General features: G+C 49.6%; 1 protein-coding gene across 1 annotated transcript; it reads right to left on the bottom strand.

Moving 5' to 3' along the window:
* Positions 1-6,050: 6,050 nt before the first annotated feature.
* SLAMF8 (SLAM family member 8) lies at positions 6,051-14,485 on the bottom strand. Its single transcript, XM_068966728.1, has 4 exons — positions 14,446-14,485; positions 8,035-8,340; positions 7,850-7,954; positions 6,051-6,115 (listed from the first exon to the last, which is right to left on the bottom strand). The coding sequence occupies exons 1-4, from the start codon at positions 14,483-14,485 to the stop codon at positions 6,051-6,053; spliced, it is 516 nt and encodes a 171-aa protein (XP_068822829.1).
* Between the last annotated feature and the right edge of the window lie 4,807 nt (positions 14,486-19,292).

Raw genomic sequence — 19,292 nt, forward strand, 5'->3', positions numbered from 1 at the left:
GCCATGTGAGGACAGAGCAAGAAGACAGCTGTCTGTGACCCAGGAAGTCTGGCTCTCACCAGACACTGAATCTGCTGGTGTCCTGATCTTGGTAAATTCTTTTTGCTGCCTTAGTTAGAACCAGAGTTGGTTTCTGCTGCTTGCATCTGAAGATAGCATCCCATTGTTCTTAAATATTTTGAAGAGTGTGATTTTTTAAATGCGGTATGTATTGCATTCACTTATTGGGTCTGGCTCTCACCAGACACTGAATCTGCTGGTGTCCTGATCTTGGTAAATTCTTTTTGCTGCCTTAGTTAGAACCAGAGTTGGTTTCTGCTGCTTGCATCTGAAGATAGCATCCCATTATTCTTAAATATTTTGAAGAGTGTGATTTTTAAATGCTGTATGTATCACATTCACTTATTTGGCTGATATCCTGTTGTTTTGTGCTTTCCTGCCAATAGCATTACTACTTGTGACCCATCTCTCCTTTTTTTCAGTTCTGACGCATTTCCTGAGCACATACTTAGCAACATGGCAGAAGCAGGCAAGCTAGAGTAAATATTCTTCATAGGAAGTATGGCTTGTTTTTGACACCTTGGTGGAATCCTTTCATCGTGCATTTTCCCTACTGTTTACTCATTCATTAACTTAGAATTCATTCTTAAGACTGAGGGGAACTTAATGTTGTTGGGAGGATCCTATGGTTTGTCTAGGGCAGGAATGGCATCTTGGCTTCCAGCTTCAATTGATTGGTCAGAGTTTCATGAGTGTTGCATAAAGACTCAATGGGAAAAGTGTGTCATAATTAATTGTCTGGATTTGACATGGTCACGGAAGGCAGAAGTTGGGATACATGTACCACGTATTTGTCATTCCCAATCTAATGCAACTTCCCACCTCGTCTGAAAAGTCTCTGGTCTATGATATTACTCTGAGATGGTTTCTGCTTAAGCCTGTTCATTGGAACAGATCATTTCATGTGTGGATTTCTCCATTTGTTATTAAGTTCTTCCCTGGGAGTATGGTGCAGGTGAGGGGCTCGGCTGATTTAGATGAAGTGAAGCTAGCTCTGACTCTGCCACCTACTAGTTATGTGACTCTAGGGAGTAACAGTCTCTTTGGGTCTTGGTTTTCCACCTGAGAAATGAAAAACTTGAACTGAGTAACCACAAGGTTCCCTTCCAGGTTTAAGATCCTATTATTCATATGAGTCAGCATCTGCCTCGCAGAGACACGTTCCATGTGTTCACTTACACAACCAGGCTTCTGTGAGAGCTCTGCAGACATTGGCCTTCTGAGTTTTCTGTTCCTGCTAAACACGACCAGTTTCTTTAATCATGTCTGATATGATGAGGTTTCCAGACTTCTCACCATTCTGGTTATTTTCCTGTGGACATGAGTTTTCCAGTGTCTCCTTGGAGGTGTGGCTCCCAGAACCAGACCTGGGCTAGTGGTGCAGTGGGGTATCCCCACTCATTACCCATGTGCTCAGCCTCCTGGCCAATGGGACCCACGCTGACCAGTGCACAGTCCACTAAAACTTCCTGAATCTAGGGCTACATGTTTTGGAGGCCCTCCTTCAAGCTGTCTGCAGGACAGATGGAGGGGGCCATGGACTCATATCTGACCCGAGATGGTGCTTCCCCCAAAGACCAGTAAGTAGCCAAGTGCTGATGAACTGAACATGTGCTACTTCTTAAACACAGAAGAAAGATTTGCCAGAGATGTCAGCAATGTTTGCAGTGGTTGGTTTCAATTGATCAATTTTTAAAATTGAAGAATAGTTGATTTATAATATTATACATTATATTTATAATATTATATATAATATTTATAATGTAATATGTTATAATATTTATATTATATGTTATAATATTTATAATATTACATGTTATAATATTTATAATATTATATGTTATATATAATATATTTGTAATATTATATATATGGTATAGATAATATATAATATATATTTGTAATATTATATATATCAAGTGTAAAAGACTGCAATTCAATATTTTATAGGTTATACTCCATTTAAAGTTATTCTAAAATAATGACTATACTTTCCTATGCTGTACAGTATATCCTTGTAGCTTATTTATTTTATACACGGTAGTTAGTACTCCTTAATTCTCTACCTTTATCTTGCCCCTCTCTCCTTCCCTCCCAATGTTTTTGTTTGTTTGTTCTTTAAATGAGGCATTGGGCGCTCATGTCTCCGCTGCTGAGAACATGCGTCTCTGGCCCTTCTCTCTTGCTATTCTGCTCCCCACTCTCATTCTCTCTGGCTCTGTGGCACACGACTCCCTTGCCTTAGTGGCTCTTGTATTTACGCAGAAGGACAGGTGCGAAGGTTCTTGCTCACAGGAAATACAAGGAAAAACAAATGCAGATTTGGAGAGGATTCTGCTTTGTCCATGAGCCTACTAGAGATGATGAGGCCAAAATCATTATGGGAGGACTCTGACCCTCAAACAGAAGAGGGCCCTCTGGCTTCCCTAACCCCAGGGACAGGATGTTCTGAAGACCACAAAATCCCAAGTGCTGTGGCCCTGCCCCATCACTAGGGCCCTCCCCTTTCCTTCCCCACCTGCTTTGTTTTGACCCAGTTGCCCTGGCCTCTGCTCTGCTCATCATAAACCCCAATCATGGTCCCACGTCAGGGCCTTTGTATCTTCTGCTTTCTGGAATGTTCCTCACCTAGCCACTTCGTGGCTTACTCCACTGCATTTGGACTTCTGTTCGTACATCACCCCATTTGTTCTCTGAGGTCCCCTTCTCCCCAACACACCATTTTCTAGTCATCTACTGTGCCATCTGTCTTAGCTTTCTTAGCAAAGCCTATCCACATGTAACATGTGCTTCAGTTCAGTTCAGTTCAGTTCAGTTCATTTCAGTCGCTCAGTCGTATCTGACTCTTTCGACCCCATTAATCGCAGCACACCAGGTATCCCTGTCCATCACCAACTCCCGGAGTTCACTCAGACTCATGTGCTTACTTATATTATCTAGAATATAAACTCCATGAAGGAAAGACATTGCTTTATTCACTACTGATTCCCCAGGGCCTTGAAGTATACCCAGCACATGCTGTGCCCTCAATATTTGTTCTTATGTGACGTCAATCCCAGTGCTTATCAACACACTCTTCTCACAGAAGCTCTTTGAGGTTTTCAGTAGCTGGTTAATTAGTCCACCAGTGGGCAAGTGAGTCACTGGGGATGGGAACGTCCGTTGATTTGAGCAGCGTGGATTTGTTCAAAGGCTCTGGTGCACCACACTACAAAACCACCATCTACATGAAGTCACCAGGGGTTACTGTGTGAAGGGAGAACTGTGAGTCCCACCTCATCCAGAGCCGCTCTGATCTGAGGTGAGGCCCCAGAGATGAAGGCAAGAGAGAAGGCGAGTGGTGTGTGTGTGTTTCGCCCATACAACCACCGTGGCTCATTGCTAGACCTTGGGCTTTCTCTTTCACATCAGTTTTAGAAACCAAAAGCCAGTTTTGCATGACTCATTGACCGGGCAACGGGAATGCCCTGGGAGGCTGTGGGAGCGATATTAGCTGTTGTGGTCATGTGCACCGTTCAAGTGAACTTGGGAGAAGGTGATGAGGGACAAGTGGATGCAGAAGAAGCACAGGTCTAGGTGAAGCCGTTGAGCAGCAGAGGACCTCTGAGCAGAGCCAACAGACAGGGGAATTCCAGGACCAGTCGAGTGGAGGAGTGGCCGTGTGACTCTAGAGGCCAGCTGAGCGGACCATTTTGTCCAAGGTGCTGGGGAGAAGAGGGAAGCTCTTTGCACAGAGCTGACATCTGAGAGGAGGGATTAAAGCATTCCTGGGAAAATACTTCAAAATCTATCCCTGTTTCTTCTATGCTTCCTTCCTCTATCATCAAGACTTGCGTGAGGTCCCAGAAAAAAGTCCTATTACACCTGGGAGGAAGTAACTCTGAACCTTACCATTTACTAATTCCTAAGTGTCATATATACAGTTGTGAGAGTTGGACTATAAAGAAGGCTGAGCGCTGAAGAACTGATGCTTTCAAACTGTGCTGCTGCAGAAGACTCTTGAGTATCCCTTGGAAAGCAAAGAGAGCAAACCAGTCACTCTTAAAGAAACTCAACCCTGAATACTGTTCGGAAGGACTGATGCTGAAGCTGAAGCTTCAATACTTTGGCCACCTGATGCGAACTGGAAAAGACCTGATGCTGGGAAAGATTGAAGGCTGAAGAAGAGGGTGACTGAGGATGAGATGGTTGGATAGTATTACCAATTAACTGGACATGAACTTGGGCAAACTCCAGGAGATGGTGAGGGACAGAGAAGCCTGGTGAGCTGCAGTCCATAGGGTCTCAAAGCGTTGGAACTGACTTGGTGACTGAACAACAACAAGTGTAAGTTTAGCTCTTCAATTTTTTTTTTTTTCCCCAGTGACAGTACTCCAGAGCTTTTCTGGATAGAACTGCTCAGTGGCAGGCTGTGTTTTGCAAAGATGGCTGCAATAATCCCTTCCATCTCAATGCGTTCCTTTTGAAGTGACCTTGAACATCTTTCCATTGAGTGGTGAGTCCCTTGAACTTGGGTGGATCGTCTGCGCTTGCAGCTGAAGATGAACATGACAGATACTACGATGCCTCAGCACACTTTCCCTCCATAGTTTCCCTTCTGCTTAGCTTTTCCTGGATCCTCCCTCTCTCAGTGTCAGACAGAGACACTCATTCTGAGCTGAGCTGCATTTCTTAAAGTTGTGCAAGAACTTCCTGTTGGCTGGGCAATTTTTTATTTTTTGACTGTGCACAGCCAATGAGATCCCAGTTCCCCAACCAGGGATTGAACCCGTGCCTCCTGCAGTGGAAGCATGGAGCCCTAACCACTAATCTGCCAGGGAAGTCCCATGGCTGGGCAAATTTAATCTCTCTTTTTCTGATTACTGTGCTAGACAGTGAGGAGAGAATCTCAACTCCCCTCCCCACCCCAGCTCCTGCAGGAGGTATGATAGTCAGTCTTGAGGGTGAAGATGTCAATTAAAACTATGTTACCTGCAAAATGTCACCCATCCCAAGCAAGAGATGTCAGCCATCCTTTGATCATCTAGAACTGTAAATTACCTATGAGGACCATGAATTTGGATGACCTGCAAGTCCTTCAAGGCCAGAAGGAGAAACCCTTTGACCCCCATTTCTCTTCATCAGGTTCTAGACCTTTTCTTATGATAATTCCTTGGCTTGGGGGAACCATCAGGGTCTCAGATAACAGGGGCTGGAATTGGGCCTGGAAGTGGGTGATTTTCTAATGTCTTTTAGAGGCTGGGACCCAGGTTGGAGGAAATCCTTTGATGCTGGCTGGTTAATAGTTGTGTTAGTCTTCTAGGGCTGCCAAAACAAGACACCACAGAATGGGTGACTAAACAGAAATTTATTTTCTCATTCTTGGAGATTGGAAGTCCAAGACCGAGGTGTTAGCAGGTTTGGTTTCTCCGGAGGCCTCTCTCCTTGGCTTTCAGCGGGCTTCCTTCTCTCTGTCTTTCCATGGTTTTCTCCTGTGTGTGCATGCTTCCCAGGTGTCTCTCCCTCTTCTTGTAAGGACACCAGTCATATCAGCTTAGGGTCATCTCAATGACCTCGTTTAACCTTAATTATCTTTTTAAAGGCCCTATCTCTAAACACAGTCATATTCTGAAATATTGGGGGTGGGGTTTAGGATTTCCACATGTAATTTAAAGGGAACAAATCCATAACAGTACTTCATGAACAGCAGAGGGGCAGCGAGTGCTATGGATAATCAACCTATGGATCCTGGAGAACTTCTGGTGTTCTTGAAGAGATGTCCTGCTAGGTCCATGTTGCCTAGAGTAGGGCCAGAATATGTACCAGTAGAGAGAGAAGAGGGAGGGTGTGGAAGGTTGTGCCAACTGCCCAGGCCACTCCTGGGAGGTGGTACAGGAGTCTCATGGGAGGTCCAAGGTCCAAGGTGATTTCCAGGCACCAGCTACATCCCAGACCGTCATGTGGCTGGGCAGTGGGGTTCCTCACAATCCAGGCATTGCTCATGGCAGACCCTACACGAGGGGGCTCTCTGTCTCTTGATCCACTTCATCAGCACAGACATCCTTTTTCTTTTTCCCTGGCAAGGAGATCAGAAAGAAAGTAACTCCCCCAGTGTTTGTACCCAAGGCCCCTGCATCCTAACTGTCCCGGTCCAAGATCATCTCGGGCAAAGGGATATCTCTCCTGGTTTTCTAAGACCCTGGAAAAGGAGATGCTTCAAGGAGGAAGTTCTTCCTAACGTCTAGTCTTCCTCTGCAACTGTGGCACACATTTAGTTGTAGAAGGTATAGAAACTTAGAGCTGGGACAGACCCAGTTAAATGGCTGGCAGAAGCCACATGACAAGAGCCAGGGCTGGCTTCCAGATGCCCTGAATGGAGCCTTTCCATTTTCCCAGACAGCCAAATTCTTTCTGCCCCATCTCAGTGGACAACGCTGCTCTTTTCTGAGCCTCAAAACCATCAGATTAAGTGAAAGAAATCAGTCACAGAGGACCATACAGTTTATGATTCCATTTACATAAAATGTCCAGAATAGACAGTCTAGAGACAGAAAGGAAATTAGTGGTTGCCTGGGGCTGGAAGGGAAAGGGGGGTTGGGGAGTGATGGCTAAGGGGCTTGGGAATTTCTTTTTGGAGTAATGAGAATGTTCTCAAATTGAGTGTGGTGATGGATGGACAAATCTGTGACTGTAATAAAAGCCATTGAGTTTTACTCTTTAAATGTATGAATTATATGATATGTGAATTATAGTCCAATAAAACTGTTAAAACAAAAAGTGTTCTTTTCCTGGCTTCTACCATCTTACTATGAATCTTGGGGACTCTTTGGGCCAAAGGGCCAGGCCAGATGCTCTCAGGCGGAGACAGGGCCCCTGAATGGAGTGTGACCTCAGCTGTTCCCTCCTCCCTCCTTTGCTAGTGGAAAGAATATGCTGGAGCCAGCTTGGCGGCCCAGCTGCATGCTCAGCCACTGGGCCAAGGCTCTTGGCTTTGGGGACAAATCCACTGTAACAAGGTCTTATGCCTCCTTCTCTTTGCTGGCCCACTCTCTCCATCCTGGGACCAGCCCAGACAGCCTAGGATGGACATGTCCAGGAGGCCCAGGTCAGCACGGACAGTTCTTTCAGGGGTAACACATTCCAGGACTGGCTGTAGACCTCAGAACCCAGAGCACCTCCCTCTTCTCCTGCGAAAGGAAGCCCTGTGAGCTCCTGCCCAGAGAGGTGCTTCTCTCAAGGAGCATGAAGGGGTTGGGTTTCATCTAGACTTACACTCAACACAGCTTTATTGATACCAGCTATGTTCCAGGAACCCTTGCTAGGTGCCTGGAGTGACCCAGAGTTTGTTTTTCGAGGGCTGAGAACTTCGCAGAGAGTGAGGGCAGTAGGTTCTGGGACTGGGGTGAGCATTGGAGGGTCAAGGCGGGGTACAGACCCAGGCTGGGTGTGCAAGAGAAGTTCCAAAAGGCTTCCTAGAGGTGGCATGCCTTGAGGATGGCGGACCTGACAGCCAAATGAAGAAAGCAAGTTGGGCGGGAAATCATGGAAAATATTTTCCAGACAGAGAGAGTAGAATGTGCAAATGCCTACAGAGGTACTTGGGAGAGTAGCACATTTGAAAACTGCTAAAGGGATTTCAAATAATTCAGTCTGAAGGAAGACCAGAATATTCGACGGAGAGGGCCAAGAGATGATGTGGGAGAGGTAAGGAGGGCAGAACACATGAAGCCTAAGAGGAGGTCCGAACTCTCCCCTCCTCCTCCACAGACCTGGCTCCTCGGCCCAGCCCCAGCCCCCACAGGACTCCTACCTGACCAGGGGCCCCAGTGCCAGGCAGACAGACCAGCCAGGATCAGGAGCAGCAAGACGGGCACCACCACCAGCAGCACGTCTTTGTAGGAGGCCCTCCCTGGGGCTGGACATGGAGAAGACATGGTCACGGGGGACCAGAAGTGTCACCATCCCTCAACCACTGCTCCCCAGCCCTCGGCATACCTGCCTGGCGATGGCAGCTCTCCCAGGGGGTGACTGTGGCCAGGTCCCAGCTGACGGGGTTGGAGACAATGCAGGAATAGGCTACGCCTTTGTCTCCCGGTCCCAGGGACACACTCAGCACCTGTCCATCCGTGAAGAGGCCAGCTGGCTCCATACCAAGGTCCACAGTTCCCTCCCGTCGCCAGCTATAGGTTATGTCGCTGATGTTGGGAGCCCAGCAGGACAGGAACACTTGGCAGGTCTTGGGGGGCTGAGCATCCCCTGATACAGCGATGAACACTTTGACCACGGGCCTGGGCACTGCATCTGGGCAAGAACAGCAGAGCCGACATGGGTTAAAGGGATGCTGTGCGCGCGGATCCCATAGCTCCAGCTCTGGGATCCATGCAGGGCTAGACTAAGCCTCTGACTAAGCCTCTCCAAAACCTTGTCTTTCTCCTACTGCCCACAGGACAGAAGCTGAATTCCTAAGTCTGGTGTTTAACATCCTTCATAAATAGTTGATGTCAACCTTTCCAGCTATACTTCCTGCTGACCCCCTCCTCACCCATCTTGATTAATTTCCTGTTAATGTGTCATGCCCTTCCATATCTTCCATACGGCTTACCTGTACACATATGCCTTTTGTTTCGCATCCTTCTAGAGAACTCCTACCCATCCTTCCAGGCCCAGTGTGGACACATTGCTTACTGCTCTGACCATGAAGCCTTCCCTGACATTCCAGGTGCAGCTCCGAGCCCTCCAAGCACTCTGCGTATCCCTCTGTGTATCACAGTGTTCCCTGATACACGGTACGTCAGTCAGGGAGACAATAAGAGCTTATTAAGGTAGACACAAAGACAAGCACATTCCTGGGCTTTCGGAGCTTTTGGAGTCTGGTGAGGAAGACATACTAACGAGTGATTATGAATAACTAAGAAAATTCTTACAAGAATGCAAAGTTCTGTGAAGGAGCAGACAAGGGGGTGGGAGCTCTGCCTTGTGATTTCCATACCCCTCACTCCCAAGGTGCTCAGCTACCCGGGCCACTGGCCAGATTGGTGTCCTGGGGTCCAGACCATGGCTCCCTTTTGCTATATTGGTTGATGAGTAGATCGTGAGTCTCACGGCAGTGAATGCCAGCAGGAGACCATTCTGGAGACAACGGGAGGGCTGTCTCTGACAACATTCCAGCGTCAAGCAGAGTAAAACCTCATTAATGCCAGCTCAATCTGGTGGGATTTGTGATATGAAAAAAGAAAAGATTTGCTGGGTGCACTAATAGTATAAACAGAGATTACAGGGGGGGATATTTACACTACTTAAGAGGACAAGCTGCATCCAAACACGATCAGGCACAGTAGAAACACCCATTGACATTTCTGGTAACTGATCTGCTAATTCAAATCATTCTCATCCATTGTCAAAGCAGAGCTCCTAAGGACGGCTGCTTGGCAGCTTTGTGCAATTAGTTCTAATCACGCTATGTATTTGGAAGAAATAAAACAGCAATTTCCTTAAAATCTGTAATTCAGATGCTGTGAACAAGGCATTTTAGAGCTTAGTGGTGTGGGTGCTGCATGTATTATCACGTTCCACGTCCTTATTTCACATGTGCGGCAGCGGAGACTCAGGACAGGGGCGAGGCTCCCTGGCTGCCTGTATGGTTGTGAAGGCTGTTCACTGCACAAGGGCCTTGGGCTCAGGGGTAACAGGTGAGAGAGGGGTGTTGAATTTCAGCTGGCACTTGGCTTGCCATACAGTGCAACCTGGGTCAGGGCAGTGTGCATCCGTTTAGTCACACACTAGCAGCCCAAGGGGCTCACCGAGAGATGACCCAGTTATCTCCCCCTGGGCACGGGATGGTCTCTCTCTTTCCCAATTTACCACCTCCTCTCTCTCCCTCAGTGTTTCCTTTTGCCCGGCTCTCACTTCTACTCTCCATTCTTCCACTGGGACCTTATCTTTTCCCTGTTTCTACCCAAATTTCTGAGGTTTTACTAAAATAGGGGTCACTGACACATCTTTTCGAAGCCACTAGGTAGATGAATAGGAGCTCAAAGGGCATTTTGTCTAAACAAGCAAAAATATGGTGGCAGTGGTAGAGGTGGAGGCAAAGATAGTGACGGCGGTTCAGGTGATTGTGGGGGGTTAGTGGGGGGTTGGAGGTGGAGGCAGTGATGGTGGGGTGATGGTGGGGTGTTGGAGAGGGGGTGGAGGTGGAGGCAGTGATCGTGGAGTGATGGGGGGGTGGAGGTGGAGGCAGTGATGGTGGGGTGATGGTGGGGTGTTGGAGAGGGGGTGGAGGTGGAGGCAGTGATCGTGGAGTGATGGGGGGGTGGAGGTGGAGGCAGTGATGGTGGGGGTGATGGTGGGGTGATGGAGAGGGGGTGGAGGGGGGTGGAGGTGGAGGCAGTGATGGTGGGGGTGATGGGGGGGTGATGGAGAGGGGGGTGGAGGGGGGTGGAGGGGGAGGCAGTGATGGTGGGATGGGTGATGGTGGGTGATTGAGTGGGGGGTGGAGGTGGAGGCATGCTGTTGGTGCAGGCAATGGTGGGCTGTTGAATGTGGTTGTCGTGGCGGTGGTTGTTCTGATGATAGTGGCTGTGATATAGGTGAAGGTAAAGTTGCTGGAAAGAAAGACTCATCCAGCCCCCAGTGAATTCAGTCAAACCAGCTGAGGGACTGAAAGCAACTTTATGAATGGCCCTTCCACCCCAGGTAGAGGAGAGGAGTTCCTCAGCTGAGCCCTGCCAACTCAGAGTCATGAGAAACAAAGAGTTGTTGTTTTTAGCCCGTAAATTTTGGGGATGGTTTATTTTACTACAATACATAATAAAGAGAACCCACGAATGACATAAATTTAAAATCTCTCAATAACGCTAAAAGAGTTCTGTAAAGTAATATGAAATAATTCTATACTTTAATTAAAATTTAATTTTTTAATTTAAAATGTTGTGTCATAGTTTCATTGTAATATTTACATTTCTTTTCTGTGGTGCATAAAGTAATGGCACATCTTATAACCTTTTATCTTAGAACTGATGACTTTTGGCTTAAGAACCCACTTGCCAATGCAGGAGATGTAGGAGACGCGGGTTCAATCCCTGGGTTGGGAAGAGCCCCTGGAGGAGAGCATGGCAACCCATTCCTGTATTCTTGCCTGGTGAAGCCCATGGACAGAGGAGTCTGCTGGGCTACAGCCCATGGGATAGCAAAGATCTGGACACGACTGAGAGCTTAGCACACACGCACAGGCTAGCCTCTATCCTAGATGCTTTCTCAACTGATTTTACCTTTATTGGTATTTACATGGTAATATTACTCTACTGGTTTTACAAGTGAGAAAGGCCAGTGTCAGGCAGCTAAGTATTGTGTCTAAGGCCACGGAGATCAGAAGACAGAGCTAGAGTTCTGAGCAGGGCTGTCCGGTGGCAGAGTCCTGGGAGAGCCCCAGGAGTTTTCTTACCTCTGGGTGTGGGGGAGCAACTGTTTCCTGAATCAGCCATGAGGTCAGAGGCCAGAGGTTTCTAGAACTCTGCTCTCCCCAGTTCCCAGGACTCAAGATGCCTTCCCGGAGTTTGATGGGAAGGCGTGGGGCAGAGAGTCTGCGTCAGGCACACTCACCGTACACTTTGAGCTGCAGGGTCTGGGTCCGGGCCCGACCTTGCTTGTCCACCAGCAGCACGGAGAAGTTGCCGCTGTCTCCAGACTCCAGTGGCCGCAGTTCCAGACTGAGGTTGCTGTGCAGCTGGGCTCGGCCCAGGAAGCGGGAGTGGTATAGCGTCTCTGGGGAGCCCCGGAAGAACGTGGCCAGGAGCTCCTCTGAAGGCCAGAGAGATCTCCAGATGGCCTCTCGGACTTGGAAACCGGGAGGGTGATCTGCCACCAGCAGCGCCGAGCCGCCCACCCGGCCCTGCACTTGGGCACTGGCGATGACCATGGGAAGCGGTGCTGAAAGGACAGAGCTCCGTCACTCGGCCTGTGCCAAACCTTCTCTCTCTCTGCACTCGGCTGAGCTGCTATGGAGCAGAGGGCCCTTCCCTCACCCAAGCTGAGGGGGCACTGTGCCAGGGCCTGGGAAGAAAACAGTGAGGAAGGAATTCGGTCCCTGTGCTCATGGAGCTCTGACTCTTAAGAAAGCAATCTGCCACAATGGCAAAAAGGGTGCCCTGGGAGGACATGGGTAGGGTGATAGGGTGAACTGGCCTGGCCTTGAGGAGCTCAGAGAAGCGAAGGTTAAGCTGAGACTTGAAAGAGGAATGGGAATCGGCCAGGCCATCCAGAGGGCAGCGTGCAGTGGGGACTGGGCAGTGTTAGAGGCTGAGGAGCCGCACAAAGGCCCGGAGGGTGAGAGAGCTCAGTGCATCAAGGGAACTGAAAGTAGCTCTCTGCAGGGGGAGTAAGACATTTCACTGCAGAGTCTGCAGGAACCAGGTTCTGCAGGGCCCTGAAAGCAGCTTTGGAGTTTGGGCTTTATCCTTAGAGTGATGGGGAGCCTCGGATAGGCTTTAAGTAAGCGAGTGACGGAATTAGATCCATGGTTAGAGAGACAACTCCAGCAGAGGTATGGAGGAAGCAGAGGACGTGGGCTAAGGCTGAGGCTTTGGCTACTAATCCCAAGGAGCGTGATGGAAACCATGGGAGGGAGCAGTGGGGATGGGCAGAAGTGGGAGGAACGACGTGGGATTAAGGCGTGTAGTCAGTGGGATCTGGTAACAAATTAGATCTGGGAGTGAGGGAGTGAGGAATCAACAATGGCTCCCAGGTCCTTGGGACCCATTTGGTACCATTCTCCATGATCCAGAAAAGAAGGAGAAATAGAATGGAGGTGAGATGGCAAGAGGCTGTTTCGTTGGGAACATACTGTGTTCGACGTGTGTGGGTGACACCTCTGTTTGAATTCCCACTCTGACTCCTTTGCTGGCTAATTTCTGCTCACCCTTGAAGCATTCCCACCTCCCCAGCCTCCCCTATTCCTCTTTGCTGTTTACAAACTCTCTGTGTTCTCACAGCAGCCTGGGGCCACCAAGACAGTTCTCTTATCCCTCTATGTTACCGCTTGTTTATGAGTCCCACGAGACCCTGAGTTCCTCTTCTGATCTTTGGGCTCTCCGTGACCACTGCTGTTTAGGAAGAGGGTGCAGGAGAAGCCAGCAAGTTTACTTACCGCATGATGAAATGGGCAAGGACTTCCCTTGCGCCGGACTCAGTGGCATGGGCAGGGGTGCAGAGCAGAATAAGTCCAGAGAGGGAACACACCCAAGTGTTGGGAGGCTGGTGAGGAAGACGTATTCTGGACGACCACTCAGCCAGCCACTGTAACTCCAGTCCCCAGTCCCTCTCACTGCCCTGCCAGCCCCAGGCACCTCGGTCTGAACCGGGGGTGGCTCCAGAGTTAATGCACATTGGAGATGCCACATCCAGAGAGCACAGCATTGGATGTCAATCAAGACTCCTGTTCTATCCTACTCTAGCTCTGCCATGAATGAACGGAGCAATCTTCTGGGGCACTCTCCTCCCTTCTGATATCTCATCCAGAAAACAAGGGGGTACATTCAGTCAGTGGCACTTTCACCACTCAGAAAAATTATTTTAGCTTCCCATGTCCAAGGATTTGAAAGATTTTCAAACCTAACAGATTTCCTCTTTGGGGCAGGACTTCCTTGACATGCTTAGAAATGTTGACGCTTGCAGATTTTTGGAGCCAGGAACTCAGGTGGGAAACCCAGACAAAGTCGTCTCAAAGGCCTTGTGAGTCTCTGATGCAAACAGAAGAGTCTGCGTCTTTGCTGCACCCCACGACTCTCATCCCCTGGCCTAGCACTGCTGGCTTTTGTCACATTGACCACTTGTTGACCAATCAGGGGCGGGGGTGGGGGGGTGTCAGGCATCAGACAGGATGCAAGCGGTGTCACCCAGTGTTGAGGAGACCTGAGGTCTCTTCTGACATCGCACTGTTATCGGCCACCTGGAATCTGCGTGCACTGTATTAACTTGCTTTTGCCTCTTACTCTCCTCGGTGCCCACTTCCACAGACCTTGGGGTGGGGGCTCAGTTGTCCCACAGGCAGCTGGAAAGACATCCTTAGACTGCAAGAGCCCCACTCTCCCCTGCTCCCCCCAGACCGTATTTAGAATTTGCATGCTGCCAGACCCTCACGTTCTCACCACCATATCTAACAAAACCAATGGTCCTACCAGCTTCAGTTTTAACCTTCCTGGACCACAAAACAGCTCATGTCTCATGGACACAGAGGCTCCTTGTACTTCCACCCTTCTTCCCAAGATCCTGTATCTCTTTGCCCCTGCCTGGCTTTCAAGGCTCCCCGAGAACTTGCTTTCATCTACCCTACCCTTCCTCAGCTCCTGGGTTCTCCCTTGGAATGGGGAGGGGCCTTCAGTGCTCTGAGGGTAGGCCTGCCCCACTTACCTTCCCAGAGAAGCAGACTCCACAGAGACCACACGGTCATACTTCCGAGAGGCAGACGGACTCCCTCGACGACCCAAATCCAGAACATCCCAGGCCAAGTGGATGCACGGAAGGAGCTGTGGTCCTTCTGGAAAGTCCCATGTTCAGAAGGAGGAATCTTGACTCAGAACAAGATGCCCCAAAAGTGAAAATATCCAGAGGAAAGTGGAAGTTGGCCTCAGACTTAGCTGGGCTCTTTCAGGAGCCAGTTCTTGTAAGTCAGCCTCTTTCAAATGCCTATGGTTAGCTAAGGCAGGCGGCAAGCGCCCCCGCACAAGCCGACATCCTCCTCACTGACTCTCGCTGGGCAGCCCCGCATCTCACGCTGCCTGGCTGCCCCGCCTTTCCTGCTGAAGCCACGGAAAACCCTCTAAACTGCAATTCCTGTTGTCACTTCTCCTCTGCTTAAAATTCTTCCATGGCCTCCAGCTGCCCTCAGGATCAAGGGCAACTAAACTGTTGGCTTAGGATACAAAGCTCTCCTAAGTCCAACTCCAGCTTGTTTCTCTAGCCTGGCGTCCCATGCCCTTCCGCTCTCCAACCACGCCAAGCAGTGCTGCCTCTTCTCAGAAATGCTAATTCCACACTTTCATGCGCTCGATCCTCCACCAGGCAAGCTGTTCCATCCATCCTCCTAGACTTTCTGTGGTTATGTGGGCTATGCAGCTGACCAGACTCCCATTCAGGGCTTCCTGACCACAGGCAATGTGAGGAACCTTCCCTTCTGTGTGCTCAGGGCATGCTTATTCTTCTATTATCACTTGTAACACATCATCCTGTAACAGTTTTCTCATCTCCATAGACTTTATTGCCAAGGTCTCATATTCATGTCTGTGTTCTGGGTGCTGGGCAAGTCACGAATGCTTTGTTGTTTAGTTGCTAAGTGGTGTCCTATTCTTTGTGATCCCATGGACTGTAGGCTGCCAGGCTCCTCTGTCCATGGGATTTTCCAGGCATCAGTACTGGAGGGAGTTGCCATTTCCTTCTCCAGGGGATCTTCCAGACCGAGGAGCGAACCTGTGTCTCTGTGTCTCCTGCGTTAGTAGGCGGTTTCTTTACCACCGCGCCACTGCTTATCAGGGACTATGAGCCCAGACCTTAATGGATGCTTAATGAATATTTGTTAAATGAGGGCTTGAATTCTAGAGATGGTTACATATTTTGCTTCCTGAAAGGTCTACAACTCTTCTTCGAGAGGATCTGATTATCTCTCTGTTAGAGATGGGGGAGTTTGAAGAACAGAACGAGGTTAGCATCTTTCTGGGGTCACAGAGAAGCAGAGCTGTGAGCTGAGGTTCAGCCTATGGAGCGTGGTCCATTCTGCCAGTCACCCCATCCTCACTACCTTTATCTTTTCACTTCTGAAGGTTACTTGGTTTCTTGAGTCAAGGAAGGTTTTGCAAGAAGGAAGATCCCCGAGCTTCCTGAGTGTGGCTTGTGGTAGCTAGTCCTGCCTAGCTTCTGACCTGTCAGTCAAATTGGATGCTCTGCTCTGTACCAATAAGGAGGCAGCTGTGCTGGCGGATGAGCAGGAGGGTTCTGGGATAGGCTTCCAGCCCTCCAGGTACTCACCACCAAATGGTAGGGATAGCATATGCCTAGGAAGGGAAGCAGAGAAGGCAACGGCACCCCACTCCAGTACTCTTGCCTGGAAAATCCCATGGAGGGAGGAGCCGGGTAGGCTGCAGTCCATGGGGTTGCTAAGAGTCGGACATGACTGAGCGACTTCACTTTCACTTTTCACTTTCATGCATTGGAGAAGGAAGTGGCAACCTACTCCAGTGTTGTTGCCTGGAGAATCCCAGGGACGGGGAAGCCTGGTGGGCTGCCGTCTATGGGGTCACACAGAGTTGGACACGACTGGAGCGACTTAGCAGCAGCAGAAGCAGCAGGAAGGGAAGACCCACCACGGACAGACATCAGTTCGGTTCAGTCGCTCAGTCGTGTCCGACTCTTTGCGACCCCATGAATCACAGCACGCTAGGCCTCCCTGTCCATCACCAACTCCCAGAGTTCACTCAGACTCACGTCCATCGAGTCCGTGATGCCATCCAGCCACCTCATCCTGGGTCGTCCCCTTCTCCTCCTGCCCCCAATCCCTCCCAGCATCAGAGTCTTTTCCAATGAGTCAACTCTTCGCATGAGGTGGCCAAAGTACTGGAGTTTCAGCTTTAGCATCATTCCTTCCAAAGAAATCCCAGGGCTGATCTCCTTCAGAATGGACTGGTTGGATCTCCTTGCAATCCAAGGGACTCTCAAGAGTCTTCTCCAACACCACAGTTCAAAGGCATCAATTCTTCAGCTCTCAGCTTTCTTCACAGTCGAACTCTCACATCCATACATGACCACTGAAAAAACCATAGCCTTGACTAGATGGACCTTTGTTGGCAAAATAATGTCTCTGCTTTTCAATATGCTGTCTAGGTTGGTCATAACTGGTCTGGGCAAAAGAGCAGCACAGATAGTCTATCCCACACGATCCCGTGGACTGCAGCCCACCAGGCTCCTCTGTTCATGGGATTCTTCAGGCCGGAATACTGGGCGGGGTTGTCATTTCTTTCTCCAGGAGATCTTCCTGACCCAGGAATTGAATCTCAGTCTCCCACATTTTGAGCAGTTTCTTTACCATCTAAGCCTCCGTAGAAGCCCCTGGTGGGCAGGGGCTGCTCCTTAAAAGGAGGAATTTGAGCTGCATCTTGGACATGGGTCTATTTTGGATAGGCTGAGAAAACAGGGTGGGCCAGGGGTGGGTGGGTGGGGGTGCTCTGAGCATGAGGGGAGAGGAGTGTGTAAGGCTTGGCGGTGGGGAGGTCCCAAGCAGGCTCCAGGGACAATGAAGGACCAGAAGGGGGAACCCTCTAAGGTTGCTGTGGGTAAAATGGAAAGGGAGGTTGGGGGTCAGATTATGGAGGCTTTGAGTATGGGGTTAAGTTTAGGTTTTTACTCTGGAGACCAGCAGTTCTCATCCTTGCTGAAACCTTGGGTTCTCGGGGATTCTGTTCAATGGGGCTGGGCTGGGTCCCAGGAGCCTGTCGTTTTAACAGTCACTGCATTCGGGTGGTTCTGAGCTGGTGTATGGAGGGAGCTCTGAGAAGCACTGCTTGGAAGGAGGGGGGCTGTTTGTTACCGATTTTTGGCTAGCTTGCTAGTGGGAGGACAGCGTGCAGGGCTGATTGCTATTGTTCTTTAGTTGCTGAGTCATGTCTGACTCTATGTGACTACATGGTCTGTAGCCTTCCAAGCTCCTCTGTCTGTGGGATTTCCCGTGCAAGATTACTGGAGTGGGCTGCCATTTCCTTTCCCAGGGGATCTTCCCAACCCAGGGATGGAACCCGCATCTCCTGCATTGGCCGGAGGATTGTTTACCGCTAAGCCACCAGGGAAGCGCAAAGGCACACTGAAGCAGAGGATGGTTTCAATCCATGAAGCCTTGGGTTATGGGCCCAGCACACTTTCACTGTACCATTCTGCTACCTCAGGGCTGATCGGGGGAGAAAAAAGAGGCAGAGTGGCCTGGGTAGCAGCTGTTGTGATCGTCCTGACTGAAGTAGAAAGGAACCCTCTAGGGAGAAAGGGGCAGAGCTAGAGTCATGATGGAACTAACCCTAACCTGCCTACAGGCGGAGAGGCCAAAGGAGGGGATTTCCTCATCCACGTGTCAGATGTTCAGTGAGCATCTACTTACGTGCCAGGTGCTGGGGACACAGACATGAAAGGCACAGCCCCTGCCCTCAAGGAATCTGCAGTTTAGATGAGAAGGGGGGACATATAACCCAATAATGACAATCAGAGTGGCCAGAGCAAAGCCAGCTGTGTGCAAAGCATGCTATGGCAGCCAGAGGGTGGATGGCTAGGAGCCAGCAAGGTGGGCGGGAGGCTGGGAGGCCCCTGTGGAGCTGGGGTGGAGACTGAGGGGCGCCTTAGGATATAAACGACGAGGGTGAGGATAGGACATAACTCAGGCTCAGGGGTTGGGTTTTGTGGGTTCAGATCTTGGTTGTGAAACGAGCAAAGTGACTGCTCTGTGTTTGGCATCTTCATTCATGAAACAGAGATTAATCACAGTATCTACATCTTCATGGTGCCCCCAGAGTGAAACCACTTAGAGTGGGGTCTGGCGCATAGTCATGTGAAATGAAAAATGTTGCCCACCATGCAGTTCTACAAGAATCAATTCGTTGGCTACTGCAGTTGTTACCCTGAAAGGAATTCAGGGTGACAATCAGGATGAGGCCGTCTGTGCTCTGGGAAAACAGGCAGAACAGGCCCTCAGATATATTGAAAAAAATTTTATGAACCCTGTTTCTTGCGTCTTCCCATACTTAGAAAAGCAATACAATCATTAACTAAGATGGCTGTGCCTCATGCCTAGCAGCAACCTTCTACCAAGGTGTGTGCTGGATTGCACGTACCCCTTCTCCCAAACCACATATATGCTGACCTCCCCTAACCTCTTCGGAGCAGCTTCTCAGAGTGACCGGAGAGGCTGTTTCCTGGGCTCTAGTCCTCAGTGAGTCTCCAAATGGAACGGAGGCTCTCAGCTCTCACATGTGCAATTCAATTTCAGCTGATAGTCTGCACTCAAAAAAATTAACCATTGTCACTACGCGGCCAGAGAGAGGGAAGGAGGAGAGCTGGGCAAGCGCAGGTAGTGGAGTGTTGAGGTTCGAGCAGCCCTGCTCTAACTCTTCTCCCAGACTGTGAGCTCCTGAGAGCGGGGATCAGGCCCCCTTCATGTCTGCACCCTGTATATCACCAAGGACAGGCTTTCTATCAAGTGGTGCCCTCCAAACAGGTTCTAAAGTGGG

The sequence above is a fragment of the Capricornis sumatraensis genome, chromosome 2 (genome assembly GCF_032405125.1).
Source record: "Capricornis sumatraensis isolate serow.1 chromosome 2, serow.2, whole genome shotgun sequence".
Classification (NCBI taxonomy): Eukaryota; Metazoa; Chordata; class Mammalia; order Artiodactyla; family Bovidae; genus Capricornis; species Capricornis sumatraensis.